This window comes from Diceros bicornis, chromosome 1 (assembly GCF_020826845.1).
Source record: "Diceros bicornis minor isolate mBicDic1 chromosome 1, mDicBic1.mat.cur, whole genome shotgun sequence".
Classification (NCBI taxonomy): domain Eukaryota; kingdom Metazoa; phylum Chordata; class Mammalia; order Perissodactyla; family Rhinocerotidae; genus Diceros; species Diceros bicornis.
Window position 1 is genome coordinate 22,373,826 of NC_080740.1, and position 18,106 is coordinate 22,391,931.

Below are 18,106 nucleotides of genomic sequence, written 5' to 3' on the forward strand. Positions count from 1 at the left end.
TCTTTTGAAATAACTAACACTTCATAAAATACTGACAAATGTAGACGAGAAAAAAACTTACAAATATAATTAAATTTTAAAATGAGAACAATAATCAATGTAAGGATCAAATAAATTATTAATAGTTCAAAGCCAAGAGTTGGTTTTTATGAATGTCTAACATTTTATGAAACATTGGCAGATATAATAGAGGAAAAAATCTTACAAATAAAATTTAGCTTTAAGAAAGATATGATCATCAGTACAAGAGAACAACTAAATTATAAAGAAACACTGTGCAATAATTTTCTAAGAAATTTTTTTTTTTAATTTTTATTTATTTATTTTTTCCCCCAAAGCCCCAGTAGATAGTTGTATGTCATAGTTGCACAGCCTTCTAGTTGCTGTATGTGGGACGCAGCCTCAGCATGGCCGGAGAAGCAGTGCGTCAGTGCGCGCCCGGGATCCAAACCCGGGCCGCCAGCAGCGGAGTGCGCGCACTTAACCGCTAAGCCACGGGGCCGGCCCTCTAAGAAATTTTTAAACAAAAATATGAAACATACAATTCACAGAACCTAAGCAAAAGAAAAACTGAAGAGATTAGAACTGTTCTCAGACTTTCCTTCCAATAGAATTTTAAAATTGACTCTTAAATGTTTAACACTAGATTGTTCCCATGTGATATAAATGTGTCCTGGAAAAGATGGCCTACAATAGTTGTTTCTGCAAATAATGATGGTCTTAATCTTAAAACTTAAGATAACACTTAAATCTACAGATGTAAAATTATTAACAAATGGAATATAAAATGATTAAAATAATTGTTTGCTATTGTTGGAAATTAAACATTCAATAGCAGGAAAATAATATAGCATAGTAGAGTATCAAATAAACAAATGATTATGTCCACGTAAAAGATATGTTTTGGGGCTGGCCTGGTGGCGCAAGCAGTTAAGTGTGCACGCTCCACTGCAGCAGCCCAGGGTTCGCTGGTTCGGATCCCGGGCGCACACCGATGCACCACTTGGCAAGCCATGCTGTGGCGCCGTCCCATATAAAGTGGAGGAAGATGGGCACGGACGTTAGCCCGGGGCCAGTCTTCCTCAGCAAAAAAAAAGAAGATGATTGGCAGATGTCAGCACAGGGCTGATCTTCCTCACAAAAAAAAAACAAAAATAGAAAAAAAAAAGATATGTTTCAAATTTTACATACATTCATATTTTAAACAAAAATCTTTAAAAAATAGACAATCCTTTAATATGTTAAGAGTGTCTATTTAATTTCAAGAAAAATGTTCAGTATTAAGCTAGAGGCATTTCCCTTAAAAACAGAAAGTATGAAAAGTTCATTTGTCATTTCTGCTTAATGTTGTGTGGAAGAATCATTAAAAACACGTGAAAAAGAAATGACAAACATTAAAGGAATATTTATGTATATTTGTAGATATCTCTAATTGTATACAACACATTTGTAGGTAACATTATGTATGCTATGTATATTATTAGTAACAAATTAGAAAATATAATTATCTAATATAAGATGTCAGACATATAAAGAAAACTGCAATAGAAGAAATGAATAGAAAAATAAGAACACAAAGAAATTAAAACACTACATCTAAGACAGTTTGACTAAATGTCTTAAAAGAATGATGATTGTTTCCATTTTATATATTAATTTTTTATCAAAATAGCAATAAGTTACTTTATATTACTCAAAAATATATTCTAAAATATATTTTAAAATATATGCATAAAAGTATGAAAAAATACTGAAAAACATTTTTCAATATTTTTAGGGAAGATTAACCTAACCAAACTAAAGGATTTATTGTACAATAATGATAAAAAATACAATTCTGAGTCAAGAAGCAAAGCCACAGGTCACTGGGAAACAAATCAAGACGAACATAAATGACAGATTTAGCATATTTTTAAAATGAGAGAAATCATGATTTCAGAGAGATTCTGGAATAATATAGTATTTAACATTAAGAAAAAATAATAATACTGAAACCCCATACCATATACCAAGTATTAAAGCAACAGTAGTACATCATTTTATACCTAATATATTATCAGAATTGAAAATATGTGATAAATACCTAATTTAGTCCAGAAAGGCCCTGGGAAACAGGCATGCTCGTTCATTGCTTTTAGCAGTATGAAGCGGTTTGGCAGAATATAGCTAGCACCGTAAAAAGAACCACTTCTAGAACTTATTCAGAGTGACTAATGACAAACAAGAAAGCTGAAAAACTGCAGACAACTTAACTGTACAACAAGAAATGTGTAAACAAACCATGAAACTCTAAGTCATCATTATTAGAATAACAAATATGAATAGGAAATGGTGTAAAATAACGCAATGGAATAGGAAGTAAAATCTAAATTGCTCTTAAGATTGTGTTACTATGTGTCCATTTGAGTCAAAAGAACAAACAATCGTAAAGCTATATTCAGAGTAGTATTTAGTGATGGCATCGTGGGCATAATTTTTATATACAACATGTTACTGATCAGAATATCTTTCTCCTTTTTTTTTTTTTTTTTTTTTTAGCAAAAGCAACTTGAAGATGCTAAACTTTCAGCTGTCATCTCTGAAGTGGTTTCCCAAACCCCAGCTCCAACCACCCACGCTGCAGGTCCACCCCCTGACAGCCCAGTAAGCAACATATCTTATTTGTTTTCACAGCAGCAACGTCAAGAAGACAGAAAATAGTACTTTTGCTGAGAGTAAATGAAAATAGATAAAATCGTTAGGAGGATTGGACACCTTCTGTTTCAGAAGCAATAAGGCCGGCGATTTAGGGAGATGACAGAGAATATCTGGAATGGTTAAATGAAACAATGTATGTGAAAGTATTTTACACACAGTCGAGGACCTTAATGTTATTGTTACTTTGTTAGAATTGAAAGTGCAATCATGTGCATGTGTATATATCTGAATTATTAGATTTTTAAAATTCTCGAGCTTTCCTGAAAATTTATTTTCTTCTCCTTTATATTTTTCCTGACACATGCTATAAATACTATACATTATTTAACCTCAAGTTTATTTTATGGAATTGCTCAGTGTTTGAGCTTCTCCCCGACAAAAATTCACAAACGTGTCATGGAATTGTGTTATTTTACCCCCATTCACACCAGGAAAAAATTGTCGTTTTTCATGCTAGCAATAGAAAAACCTCAGTATAAATATTGTTTTAATTATTTACATGTTCTAAGGCAAGACTGTGGGTCCAAAGCTTTTCCAGTCTTCCTTGATTAATTTGCTGTACAGTACCAAATTATACATTATCAAGGAGACCACGGCACATCAAAAGATAAAGGATTGCCCTAAACCAGATCCCCATCTCCTTCAGTTGAGAACAAGTGCCTCGTTTGCTAGATGGAGATGAAGTGGCTTAGTGAAGTCAGCTATGCTTCCTTTCCTTTTGATGTAGCATCAAAGCTTACTTAGTGCTGTACTCCGAGATTCTGAATGAATTCTCTTCCTGTTGGGTCAGCCTCAGGATCATCTGAAAACATCCAGAGGCACAAATGACAAAGCCCAGACCCAGCTGTGCGTACCTCGACCGTTAGCTGCTAAATCCTGGTCTCTAATGAAGCACTTAAAACCAGTAAAATGGGGTGTGTGTGTGTGTGCGTGCGTGTGTGTGTGTGTGTGTGTGTGTGTGTGTGTTACACATCCAAAATGATGAAAGTCTCTGTGCAACAGAAAGAAAGAATCATTAATTACCCAGGCTGCCATTTACACTTCAGTTCTTAATAGTCAGGTGGGGGTTCTGCCCTGATTGAGGCTATTAGTAAACATCTGGATTCAAAAGCCTTTTTGCCTTTCACAAGTATGTTTTAAAATGACATCTTTCCCATCACTTTTCCCGTCAGAGTCTAGTTGTAGTTAATACTTTGAAGACATCACTAAAACTAGGTGTAAAGCTTTATTTAAATGAATATACTTGGGAATCAAAGAGTAAACTAAGCCATCATAATTCATGTGAGTTCTCTTTGCTGGGGACTGGTATGTCACCAGTAGTGCTACATACACTGAAAGCATTTTAAGACCTCTTTTCTAGAAAATCAGGCCAGGAATGCCATCTTTTCAGGAGGGACTTCTTTTCTTGGAAGAGAAAGACATCTGGGGCGGGACAGGGGTAGACAGGCGCAGACAAGTGCAGAGAGTGAAAAGTCAGGAGAAAGAGCACCGTCCAAGGGGCGCAGGTCCAGGGCCTTCCACCCGCCCTGCCGTTGCCCTGGTGAAAACCCCACGAGCCTGTGGAAGTCTTAGTGGCAGTGTTGGGGCCACACTCCAACAGGTGACCTGATTTGGCTAAGCAGTGACTAATTCTGATTTACTTTCTCTCAGAGTGGCAACAAGGAACTCGACGATGCCCTGAATCAACTTTCTGACAGTCTAGGGCAAAGGCAGCCTGATCCCGATGAGAACAAACCGTTAGAGGATAAAGTCAAGGTAAAAGAAAAAAATAAGTGAAAATTTAAGATTTTTATAGTATGGAACACCCTACTCTCCACACAAAAGGAAAAAACCGCTCTGACTTTGTCTAGAGTTCGTGAACGGTTGGATAACTTAAGTCTCCTTTTTTCCTATTCTGTTGTCGATGCTGCGTTTCTTCTTTTCCTCAGTGAGGACTGTATTGTGGCACAGATTCGGGCAAATGTCCTGTTGGTGAGATCAGGCTTTGTTAAGATAGAAAAGCACAGCTCTGCTTTGTTAATTTTATCTTCTTCCCACATTAACTTTTCTTGGTTTTATCTGGTAGTAAGGACATCATATATATGATACACACATATGTGCATTTTTTAGATTGACATGTTCTGCACGTGTAGTGGCAGAGGTCACCTATTTGGCAGAAGTTTCCCTAGCAGCCTTCTCTGCCGACATAACTAACTCTTCATGCAAATTCCTAAAGGAAAAGAGCACTGGACTAGGAGTTGAGCACTGTGCAGAGGTTTGTCTACAGACACAACCTAACCTATTAACTCTACATATTTTATACAACACTTATAAGTACTGATTTATACTTAACAATATACAGTACTTCACAGTCTGTTTAGCTTGGAACAAAGAAGTAACTGACCAGCCAAATCAATGTCGCAAAGACAGGGCATTGCAAAGAATCCTTAGGTCTTGATTCTATGATTGTCATAGGATATTGATGTTAACCTGTATTTGAAAAATGAAACTAGAATGATGCAAAACAATAAGATCTGTCTCCACCTCCAAGGAGGGGGCACTGAGTGTCACTGAATCTGTGACAGAGAGACCAGCCACACCCCACTGAAGTGGGGATGCTGCTTACTCAACAGCAGGTAATCATCACCTGCAACACAAGCAGTCAGCACGTCCATTCAGATTTGCTGCTTGTCCTGGTCCTTCGGGGTTGCTTAGAAATAGTCAAAGTGGTAAATATTACCTCTCTAAATGCCAAGGTACAGTAGCTTGATTTTTTTATTTGAAAAGTGAAACTCACATAAAAAAAATTTTATACCCTTGGTTTTATCTCCTTACATGGTTTCTGAGGGTAATTATTTAATCATTTATCTCAATTGAAAAATACAGGTAGAAAATTCAGAGTTGTGGCTTGACATAAAGAAGCATGTGTTCACTTTTTTCAACTAATGATCGGTTGAAGTCATCCGTTTTGTTGTTCTGTTGCTCAAAAAATAAAAACAGACCGTTATGTTTTGTCTCAGGAAAGTATAATAAATGCTGAATGCTACATTTTAGAGTGTCTTCTCTAAGTGAAGCAAGAAATGAATATTAATTCTGTTCAATGTTTATAGGAAAAAGCTAAAGCTGAACATAGAGACAAGCTGGGAGAAAGAGATGACACGATCCCACCTGACTATAGACACCTCTTGGATAATGATGATGAGGTAAATGAAGGCAAATGTCTGCACTGGATATATACTCCAAAGCTTTTTAAATTCAAGCCTCACTTGAATGAATAGGAGGTGCACTTTAACAACAGCATAAAAATGTAACATGACTGACTGACTTAATGTGTCCCTGATGAGCAGGCTGTCTAGGATTCTGTTTAATATTTATTGGAGCCAGTGTCGTTTGATGTTCACTGTGCTGGGCACCTATGGTGTAAATAGAGGGGAATAATGTTCAGTCACTCACTGATACTTAACAATGATTCCAAGGCCTGTACACAGATGAATTCTGTTTGCAAGAAAAGGCTATAAAAAAGAATGATATTTGTAATCCTGACTGAAGCAGAGTCTCTGTTTAAGGAGAACAGAAAAGGAGCTAGTATTGGAATAATTAATAGGGCAAATAAATAAGGTACCTCCAAGTCCTGGGGTCTCCCTTTCTTCCTCCTCCTACACCACCACCAGGACTGTTGAGAGTAAAGACAGGCAAAACCATATCACAAGTCCTATTTCAGTGTTTAGATATAGAAAGAAGTCCGTGGCTTTTTGTCTCTAACATGGAAGCCAGTTTTCCTTAGATCAACTTGGCCTGTACCCCACCCCTTCCTGTTCGGCTCCTACTTGCAAGTCAGTGAGATGATAAATAACCCTTTCCAGGCCTGTTCATCAAACAAAATCAAGGAAACCCAAATTACATCCTTCTCTTTCTGTACTGATTCATTTGGTGAGTTTGATGACTCCCTGGTTTAACGAGGGTTATCAGCTTCAATGTCTCCTATTACAGGACTCAGTTCTCCTTACTTGCGTTCAGTATTCCTTAAGACAGTAATTCTGCATCCTACTGGAATCCTTCCTGCTTTGATAGTACCACGTGACCCTGCTTGTCTTCTCTGGCAAATGTATTGTTTAATGCCCTTGCCTTTGTAGCTGGGAAGATCCCTGATGAGTTGTACTTGTAATCTTGACTGAAAAAACTCTAATATCTGTAGACATTTCAGATCCGAAGTGTAATAAGCTGTAGTAAATAAAATCTAAAAACACATTACTTTTGGTAACATGTTAAGTAGAATTATAACACATGGTGGCAGAAAGGTCCTAAATAATTAGTGTTTATTTCACTCCCAGGACCAGATTCTCACTCTTGCATTTTCCCCAAGGTTGTTGAAATATACTTACAGGGAAGTAATTAAGCAAAACTGGTGGAGAAATCGTAGGGACCCAGGGTTATCAGTTATTGCAAATCTATACTCTATTTTATCCAAGTGAAGTCATTGGATAATGAATTATATAAATACTGACTACACCTAAGTAAACCTTTACAAAGATTTGTTTAATCAATAGTGTGCTTTGTTTTTAAGGGCAAACCAGTGAAGCCACCTGCAGAGAAACCCGGGGAATCAAAGGTAAGTGCCATAGCTGCACGTTTCCAGTAAAATTTTTTTATTCTAGCTGCAACTTTTACATTTTAGAAACCTAAAATTTATTGAATGCCTACCTTGTGCGTGGTATGATGCCAAGGTGTGCATGTGAGAGTGTGTGTGTGTTATTTCCTTTTAGGCTTCCCAAGAGCCCTTCAAGATAGGCAATTCCATTTTCCAGATTAGAAGTTTGAGGCTCATAGAAGACTAAATAACTTGTATAAAAGAGTAAAAGAAAATAAAGCAGTCAAGATTATCCTGTTTTATTTTATTTATTTATTTATTTATTTATTTTGTGAGGAAGACCAGCCCTGAGCTAACATCCAGTGCCAATCCTCCTCTTTTTTGCTGAGGAAGACTGGCACTGGGCTAACATGCGTGCCCATCTTCCTCTACTTTATATGGGATGCCGCCACAGCATGGCTTAACAAGCAGTGCGTTGGTGCGCGCCCAGGATCCGAACTGGCAAACCCCGGGCCGCCGCAGCAGAGCGTGTGTACCCAACCGCTTGCGCCACCTGGCCGGCCCAAGATTATCCTGTTTTCTTATTTCCTTCACAATATATTAGTTTGTTAGGAAAAGAATGTCAGCAAGGTTTTTTTTTTTGTAAACATCTTTTATTGTCGGTGATATGGGAAAATGTCCTATATAGCGTTTTTGCCTGTGCTTCTTCACTGATGGTTATTTCTATTAATATCTCAGAAATCTGCAGATGACAAAGACTGTGTTGATGCCCTCTCAGGGGATTTTGACAGCTGTCCCTCAACTACAGAAACCTCAGAGAACACAGCAAAGGTACTGTGCTTTCTCATACTGACTTTCTTTGAATGTGCATGTTCATGTATGTGTGTATACATATATATAATTTTAGACTGTGAAATGAATTGAACGATGCCGTAGAGAAAAGAAAAAATATCTATAATTCCACTACCCCCAAACGCTATTATTTTGTATATTTCTTGTCTTTTTCATATGTATATGTTTTACATATTTCTACTTAGAGTCCATATATTGCTTAACATTATTTCATAAAATTTTTCCGTGTTGCTCTATAATCTCTATAGCCATCATTTGATTGCCACATTCTGTTGTTATGCGACAGTAATGCTTTGTCGGTGGTCATTTAAAATGAGAGCAGTCCCTAACGACGCCACGCTCTCATGCCCGTTGCCCTCCGGGGTTTCCTGCCCTGCCCAGCTGGCTGACTCTCCTGCTCATCCCTCAAGGCCCAGTTCAAGCGTCGGCTCCTTCAGGATGACTTCTCTTACTGCTTCTCCCTTCCCAGGCCAAGGTGCCCCTCTGTGCTTCCCTGCCCGCTGGGTTAACTGTCATTGCATGTGTATTACAGCGCTGAGCCGTGTGCTTTATACAGTAGTGATGTGTCTTCTACCTCTGTGCTCAGCATTAGCAAAATGCCTAGTATTAGCAGGTGTTCAAAACGTGACTAAAAGTGAATGAAAAAAATTGTGTAATTCAACAAGTGTGTGGCCTTGTACCTATAAACCATACCCTTCCATAAATCAAATAAAAGGCAAAGTGAAATGAGTGCCCTTGATTATTATTTTCAGATGATTAAATACTACAGATCTCTTTGCTATTGTTCGGCTTTATTAAACATATCTCCCAATCACTGAATTGTCAGTGCTTCCCATACTGGGTGACTTAATTTCTAGACGGCCTCAGCATCCTATTTCTCACTCCTGGAAACTCACAAATAATGCCTTTTTTTAATAATGCCATGGTGAATGGACTTACTATATGTGACTTGCCCCAGCTCTCTGTGGTTGTTTCCCTTGTTATATTTCTCTTCCGTAACACTGAAAACAGTGTCCTATTCTTACTCTATCGGCACATAAAAACCAGTCCTGATAGAAACAAGCTATGTTTTGATGAACAAAATAAGGTCTGGGTGAATCATGCATCATGGAAATTGGCAGAGCATCAGTGTGACCCACACTTTCCTCCTTATTTTTGTGCTTTTTACCTCCTACCTTAAAGTCTTGCATTATTTAATTAAATTGGAGATCTCCAGTCTATCAAAAAGAATAGTCTGAATTGATTTGATTGCAGCCAGTAGGTAATTGCTAGATTGATCGATGATAACAGTAGCCTCATTACATTTCCTTTGCTTTAGGACAAAGACAAGAAGAGTGCTTCCAGCTCCAAAGCACCCAAGAATGAGGGTAAAGCAAAGGATTCTGCAAAGGTAAACAGAGCAGTAAATATACACAAATTAGCTGAGCAATTACATGGAGTGGCATTTATTCTTTTAGTCATTTAGGTTCTGATTGGAATCTATTTAGAATAAAATTTAGGCATTATCTATTCCCTAGCATGTCTTGCTAAAGAAATTGAAGTTTTAAAGACATTTATTTTTTTAAGTAACTGATACTTTAGAAATCTAAATGAATGTTTTCAACACAATTCAAGTTTTCTGCACTCCCAGCCCTTGTTAAAACACCACTGGAGTCCCGCAGTGATCTGGAGAATGTCGCACAAAGTATGGACGAGCCCACTGCATTTTGTGGTTCCCAGTGTCAGCTGAGCTATCTGTGCTCGCCCAGAATCAGTGTAGGCCCTCACCACATCCCCTCACTGTCTGCCACTAGCATTGCCTCCTACTTCAGAGAGAAAATTGAGGCCACCCTACAGAAAATCCCTTATGTCCCCTTCCCACCTACCCACTGACAAACCCTCTCCCCTCCTTGCCCTCCGCCCCTTCCTTTCTTTCAGGGGTCAATAATGAACTTTTTCCAATATCTTCTGTTTCTTTGTCTCAATTCTTTTCCCTTGTAGTACAAACATATTCAAGTTCTTTCATCCCTTTAAAAGCAAGCTTCAAACTTACAAGCCCTTCTGCATGCTGCCCCATTTCCCTCCATCCCTCCACCTCCTTGAAAGATTCTTCTTGAGCTCTGACTGAGATCAGCAGTGCCATGCTGTTTGCTATATCATTGGTTCCTTGTCAATCCTTAGTTTACTTGATCTCTTAGCAGTATGTTTTGAGGCCTTAGAGTTGATGCTGTGATGGACTGAAACTTTGGGGAATGTTGGGGTAGGTGAATGTATTTTGCACCTTCACCTCTCCAAAGACCCAGGCCACCACTTCCAGCTGCCTACTGTGCATTTCCACTTGGATAACACATTCACAGTACAGTTTCATATACTGGATTTCATCAAATCTAAATTGCTACTTATAAAATAAACCCTTACTTTGTATACCATTAAGAAAAGTCAACAATTTGATTATGATATGCTATTCATTGTAAGAACCATAGCAAATTAAGACATGTTAAAATGTGGGGGTGTGGTGCATGGACAACACCAGAGAACGCAGTTTATATAAATTTTAGAACATGGAAGTAGTATATAGAATTAAGGAAGATTTTAGAGTTTCTGTGATCCAGTATATTGATTAGAAGCCATACAGGAGGGAGGACTCTTAGTATGTAATTTTTCCTGTTGCTCTAGAAAGTAGAACTAAGGCTAATGAGGGGAAGAAACAGAGTCCGGTTTCTTAGAGTTGGGCATTAATGGACCACGACAGTTGGGAGCTTCCTATAATTAAAATTACTCAAACTGTGGTCAGGAAAGGACTAGAAGTTGGATTAGACAACATCTAAGTCCCTTTCAATTCCAAGAACATATGATTCAGATGGTTATTACTATGATCCCTTGACTATAATGAGAAATTAAAGGTTCAGCTTTAAAAACAATATTCCCCATCATCAACACTCTTAAAAACAAGATAGTGAGTTTCAGTTCCAATGGTGATGTAGGGTGATCCTGAACTTCCCTCCTCCACAGATACAGCAAAGCTACAGCAACATATGGAACAGTTTCCTGTGAGGGAAAAAAAAACCCTAAAAACTAGCTGAGTGAGGACTCTTCATCAGGCAATGAGAAAAAAACCCACACTGAAGCAGTGGGAGAGGCTGAGACACAGTCTCACCATAAACCCCACCCCCAGCACAGTGACCCACAATTAGGAGAGAACTCAAAACCTGGAGCTTCTCTCATCCCACATTGTGCACCCCAACTTTTAAGACTTGCACCTGAGAGACAAGCCCTCAAAAGATCTAGCTTTGAAGCCAATGAGGCTCACATCCATAAGACCCACAAGGCTGTAGTGAACTAAGAAATGGTTCTTAAAGGGGTTGTGCACTCAGACTCACCTGCCCCAGAGCCCAGCACAGAGACAGCCAATTGAAAAGCACCCAGACTTTCTGTGAAAGAGGCTTAATGGCACATCTTAAGCCTCAGCCTGAGGGACAGGCATCTAATTTAACAAATCTAGGGGCCTGCTGAAATACTTTCTGGAGACAAAGGATGGTGGGCACTGTCTTTGCACTCTCTCTCTGCCTCACTGCAGCAGGCTGGTATCTCCCAGAATGGAGTTTATACCCTCCTCTGTCACCCTGACTTTTGTGGCTGCCACCAGGGGACAACTCTAGATCGCCTGGCTCTGGTGGTCAGCAGGACTTAATGCTTGTGGTCCCACAGGACTGTATATATTTCCATACTTTAAAAGCTGCTGCCTGTTGGGGCCGGCCTGGTGGTGTAGTGGTTAAGTTTGGCACACTCGGCTTTGGGTTTGCAGGTTCCGATCCCGGGCACAGACATACACCACTCATCAAGCCATGCTGTGGCGGCAACCCACATATAAAATAGAGGAAGACTGGCACAGATGTTAGCTCAGGGCCAATCTTCCTCAAGCAAAAATGAGGAAGATTGGCAACAGATGTTAGCTTAGGGCCAATCTTCCTCACCAAAAAAAAAAACAAAACCTGCTGTGTATCTGGCTTCCAATCAGCCTGAATCTAGGTGCTGACTGAGATCCTCCTCTTTGGGACACTGATAGGTCTTGGCACACCCTCAACTACTGGGAGCCACTAGAAATAAAATAGGCTGCTTGGACAATCACAAAGGTGTGAGAGACAACCAAGAAGAACTAGGGCAAGCGTGAATGATAAGGTTCATCTCCTACACAAGGCCACTCCTTCAAGACTGGGAGAACTGGCTGTTTTATCTAAGGCATAAAAACCAACACAAAGATTCAAGAAAAAGAAACAGAGGAATATGTTCCAAATGAAAGAACAAGATAAAACTGCAGAAAAAGTCCTTAATAAAACAGAAATAAGTGATTTACCTGATAAAGAGTTCAAAATAATAGTCATAAAGATGCTCATGGAACTCGGAAGAAGAATGGATGAACACAGTCAGAACTTCAACAAAGAGATAGGAAATATAAGGAAGTACCAAATAGAAGTCAGAGAGCTGAAGAATACAATTATGGAACCAAAAAATACACTAGAGGGTTTCAATAGCAGACTGGATGAAACAGAAGAAAGGATTAGTGAACTCGAAGACAGGGCAGTGGAACTCACCCAATCAGAGCAGCAAAAAGAAAAAAAAATGAAAAAAAGTGAAGATAGACTAAGGGACTTAAGAGAAAACATCAAGCTGATCAAACATTCTCATTTAGGGGTCCCAGAATGAGAAGACAAAGGGACAGAAAAATTATTTGAATAAATAATGGCTGAAAACTTCCCTAATCTGGGGAAGGAAATAGACATGCAAATCCAGGAATCCTAGAGCATTCCAAATAAGAGGAACCCAAAGCGACCCACACCAAGACACATTATAATTAAAATGTCAAAAATTAAAGACAAGGGGAGAATCTTAAAAGCAGAAAGAGAAAAACAACTTATTATGTGCAAGGGAATCCCCATGAGACTCAAATTTTCCAGCAGAAATTTGCAGGCCGGAAGAAAGTGGCACGATACATTCAAAGTGCTGAAAGAAAAAACTTTCAACCAAGCATATTCTATCCAGCAAAGTTATCATTCAGGATTGAAGGAAAGATAAGAGTATTCCAGACAAGCAAAAGCTGAAGGAGTTCATCACCACTAAACTAGCCTTATAAGGACTGTTAAAGGGACTTTTTTAAGCTGAAATGAAAGGGTGCTAATTAACAGGAAAACATATGGAAGTGTAAGTCTCACTGGTAAAAGTAAATATATAGTAAAATTCAGAATAATCTAATGTTGTAAATGTGGTGGATTAATCACTTGCAAAGCTAGTCTGAAGGTTAAAACACAAGAGTAGTAAATATAACTTCAATAATTAAGAGATACACAAGATAAAAAGACATAAAATGTGACATCAAAAATATAAAGCATGGAGGGGGAAAGTAAAAATATAGAGCTTTAGAATGCATTCAAACTTAAGTTGTTATCAACTTCAAATAAACTGTTATAAGTTGTTATATGTAAGCTACATGGTAACCACAAAGCAAAAACCTATAGTAGATACACAGAATATAAAGAGAAAGGGCTCTAAGCATACCACTACAGAAAATCATCAAATCACAAAGGAAGAGAGCAAGAGAAGGAGGGATAGAGGAGCTACAAAATGTCCAGAAAACAACAAAATGGCAGTAGGTACATACTTATCAACAATTACTTAAAATGTAAATGGATGAAATTCTCCAATCAAAAGACTGAGTGGCAAAATAGATTTAAAAAAAAAAAAACAAAAAAGCAAGACTCATGTATATGCTGCCTACAAGAGACTCACTTCAGATTTAAGGACACACACAGACTAAAAGTGAAAGAATGGAAAAAGATATTCCATGCAAATGGAAACCAAAAGAAAGCTGGGGTAGCTATACTTAGATCAGACAAGATAGACTTTAAAGTAAAGACTGTAATAAGAGACAAAGAAGGGCATTACATAATAATAAAGGGGTCAATCCAACCAGAGGATATAATATTTGTAAATATGCACCCAACATAGGAGCACCTAAATAGATAAAGAAAATAATAATAGACTTATTGGGAGAAATAGACAGCAATAAAATAATAGCAAGGAACTTGAATACCCTACTTTCATCAATGGATAGATCATCCAGACAGAAAATCACTGAGGAAATATCGGTCTTAAACAACACATTATTAGACCAGAAGGACTTAACAGATATATATAAACATTGCATCCAAAAGCAATAGAATACACATTCTTAAGTGCACACGGAACATTCTCCAGGAGAGATTATATATTGGGCCACAAAACAAGTCTCAACAAATTTAAGATTGAAACCATATTAAGTATCTTTTCTGACCACAATGGTGTGAAACTAGAAATCAATTACAAGAAGAAAATTGGAAAATTCACAAATATGTGAAGATAGAACAATCAGTGGGTCAAAGAAGAAATCAAAAGAAAAATAAAAAAATACCTTGAGACAAATAAAAATGGAAATACAACATAGCAAAACTAATGGGATGCCGCAAAAGCAGTTCTAAGAGGGAAGCTCATAGCAATAAATGCCTACCTGAAGAAACAAGAAAAATCTCAAATGACCTAACTTTACACCTCAAGGAACTAGAAAAAGAACAGATGAAACTCAAAGTTAGTAGAAGGAAGGGAATAAAGATCAGAGCAGAAATAAATCCAATAGAGACTAAAAAGACAATAGGAAAGATCAATGATACTTAAGAGCTGATGTTTGAAAAGATAAACAAAATTGACAAACCTTTAGCTAGACTTACTAGGAAAAAAAGAGGACTCACACCAAATTGGACAACCTAGAACAAATGGATACATTCTTGGAAACATGCAGCCTACCAAGAGTGAATCATGAAGAAATAGAAAATCTGAACAGACCCATTACCAGTAAGGAGCTTGAATCACTAATCAAAAACCTCCCAACAAACAAAAGTCCAGGACAAGATGGCTTCACTGGGTAATTCTACTAAATGTTCAAAGAAGAATTAATATCAGTCTTCTCAAACTCTTCCAAAAAACAGAAGAGGAAGGAACATTTTCAAACTCATTTTATGAGGCCAGCATTACCCTGATATCAAAACTAGACAAGGATGCCACAGAGAAGAAAATTATAGGGCAATATCCTTGATGAACATAGATGCAAAAATACTCAATATATTAGCAAACTGAAGTCAACAGTACATTAAAAAACTCATACACCATGATCAAGTGGGATTTATTCCAGGGATGCAAGTTTGGTTCAATATCCACAAATCAGTGTGATACACATTAACAAAATGAAGGATAAAAATCATATGATCATCTTAATAGATACAGAAAAGGCATTTGAAAAAATTCAACATCCATTTATGATGAAAAGTCTTAAAGTGGGTATGGAGGGCATGTACCTCAACATAATAAAGGCCATATATGGCAGGCCCACAGCTAACATCATACTCAACAGTAAAAGCTGAAACCTTTTCCTCTAAGATCTAGAATAGAGCAAGGATGCCCACTCTCACCACTTTTATTCCACATAGTGTTGGAAGTCCTAGCCAGAGCAATTAGGCAAGAAAAGAAATAAGAGGCATGCAAATCAGAAAGGAAGAAGTAAAACTGTCACTATTTGCAGGTGACATGATTTTATATATAAAAACCCTAAAGATACCATCAAAAAACTGTTAGAATAGACTAATTCAGTCAAGTTGCAGGATATAAAATCAATATACAAAAATCTGTTGCATTTCTATACACTAATAATGAACTATCAGAAAGAGAAATAAAGAAAACAATCCCATTTACAATTGCATCAAAAAGAATACAATACCTAGGGATAAATTTAACTAAGGAGCTGAAAGACCTACACATTGAAAACTCTAAAACATTAATGAAAGAATTTAAAGACAAATAAATAGAGATTCTGTGCTCATGGATTGGAAGAATATTGTTAAAATGTCCATACTACCCAAAGCAATCTACAGATTCAGTGAAATCCCTATCAAAATTCCAATGGCATTTTTCACAGAAATAGAACCAAAAGTCCTAAAATTTGTATGGAACCACAAAAGACCCCAAATAGGCAAAGCAATCTTGAGAAAGAACAGCAAAGCTGGAGGCATCACACTCCCTGATTTCAAACTTGATTACAAGGCTATAGTAATCAAGACAGTATGGCATTGGCATGAAAACAGACACATAGATCAGTGGAAGAGAATAGAGAGCCCAGAAATAAACCCATGCATATTTGGTCAATTTAGGACAAATGAGCCAAGAATGGACAATTGGGAAAGGATAGTCTCCCCTTTGTTGGGAGAACTGGACAGCCACATGCAAAGAATGAATCTGGACCAGTATCTTACACCATATACAGAAATTTACTCAAAATGGATTAAACATTTGAGTGTAAGACCTGAAGCCATGAAACTCCTAGACGAAAACATAGGCAGTAAGCTTCTTGGGGGTGATTTTTTGGATTGGACACCAAAAGCAAAGACAACAAAAGTAAGAATAAACAAGTGGGACTATGTCAAACTAAAAAGCTTCTGCAGAGCAAAGGAAACCATCAACAAAATGAAAAGGCAACCTACTGAATAGAAAATATTTGCAAATCATATATCTGATAAGAGGCTAATATCCAAAGTATATAAAGAACTCATACAACTCAATAGCAAAAAACCAAACAATCCAATTATAAAAAGAGCAGAGGATCTGAATAGACATTTTTCCAAAGAAGACATACAGATGGCCAACAGGTAAATGAAAAGATTCTCAATATCACTAATCATCAGGGAAATGCAAATCAAAACCACAATGAGGTATCATCTTACACCTGTTAGAATGGTTATTATCAAAAAGACAAGAAATAATAGTGTTGGTGAAGATGTGGAGCAAAGGGAACCCTTGTGCATTCTTGGTGGGAATGTAAATTGGTGAACTCACTATGGAAAACAGTATGGAGGGTCTTCCAAAAACTAAATAGAAACACTATATGATCCAACAATTCCACTTCTGCATATTTATCCAAAGAAAATGAAAACTGAAAGATACATGCACCCCCACGTTCACTGCAGCATTGTTTACAGTAGCAAAGAAGTGGAAACAAGCTAAGTGTCCATCAATGGATGAATGGATAAAAAAAAGTCAATACACATACACACACACAGGAATATTCAGCCATAAAAAAATAAGGAAATCTTGGCATTTGCAACAACATGGATGGACCTTCAGGGCATCATGCTAAGTAAACTAAGTCAGACAAAGACCATATAATCTCACTTATATGTGGACTCTAAAAAAAAAAAAAACCACACAAAAATGAGCTTATAGATTGGTGGTTGCTGGGGTTGGGGGATTGGTGAAATGTGTGAAGGGGGTCAAAATATACAAACTTCCAGTTATAAAATAGTTAATACTGTATTTCATATCTGAAAGTTGCTAAGAGAATAAATCTTAAAAGTTTTCATCACAAGAAAAAAAATTTTTTTAACTTTGTGTGGTGACAGATGCTAACTAGACTTACTGTGGTAATTGTTTTGCAACATACAAATATCAAATCATTATGTTGTACACTTGAAACTAGTATGTCAGTTATACTTCTATAAAATAAAAAAACCAAGATGGTGAAAACCACATTGATAATTAGTTCCGCATGCCATTTTATCCAGATGAAATATTTACTCATTTCAGTTATACAAAGTACATAATCAACCCTTTAATAAAAAGTAGAGAACATGACAACCCTATTGAGTAGATTAGCTGGCCAGAAATTCCCCCAACTACAGGAAAAGGATGGATCACTGTAGAATGAATGAACAATACCATCCAAGAACGCCTATGTATTTTTTTTTCTTCAATTATCCTGGCCTTCAAAAAAGTCTATAAAGTATAAAATTTAGAATCACTCTAAGTTATTTTTAGTTTATAAACTTGAAAGGGAAGAACTCATAGTGTTTTGGCTAAACGAAAAGGAGATACTTAGGAAGGACATCTTATTTTCTCCCACTGGTTGCCATCTTTTGAGTCTCTAATTCTGAGAAG

The 18,106-nt window shown here is 37.3% G+C and overlaps 1 protein-coding gene across 4 annotated transcripts in view; it reads left to right on the forward strand.

Moving 5' to 3' along the window:
• The window catches only part of CAST (calpastatin), a 114,557-nt gene that overhangs the window by 93,303 nt on the left and 3,148 nt on the right, over positions 1-18,106 (forward strand). For all 4 annotated transcript variants that reach the window (XM_058534451.1, XM_058534299.1, XM_058534364.1 and 1 more), the window contains 6 exons: positions 2,539-2,643; positions 4,348-4,452; positions 5,787-5,879; positions 7,241-7,285; positions 8,003-8,095; positions 9,435-9,506. In XM_058534451.1, coding sequence (XP_058390434.1) covers positions 2,539-2,643; positions 4,348-4,452; positions 5,787-5,879; positions 7,241-7,285; positions 8,003-8,095; positions 9,435-9,506 — 513 coding nt within the window. The remainder of the gene's footprint in view (positions 1-2,538; positions 2,644-4,347; positions 4,453-5,786; positions 5,880-7,240; positions 7,286-8,002; positions 8,096-9,434; positions 9,507-18,106) is intronic.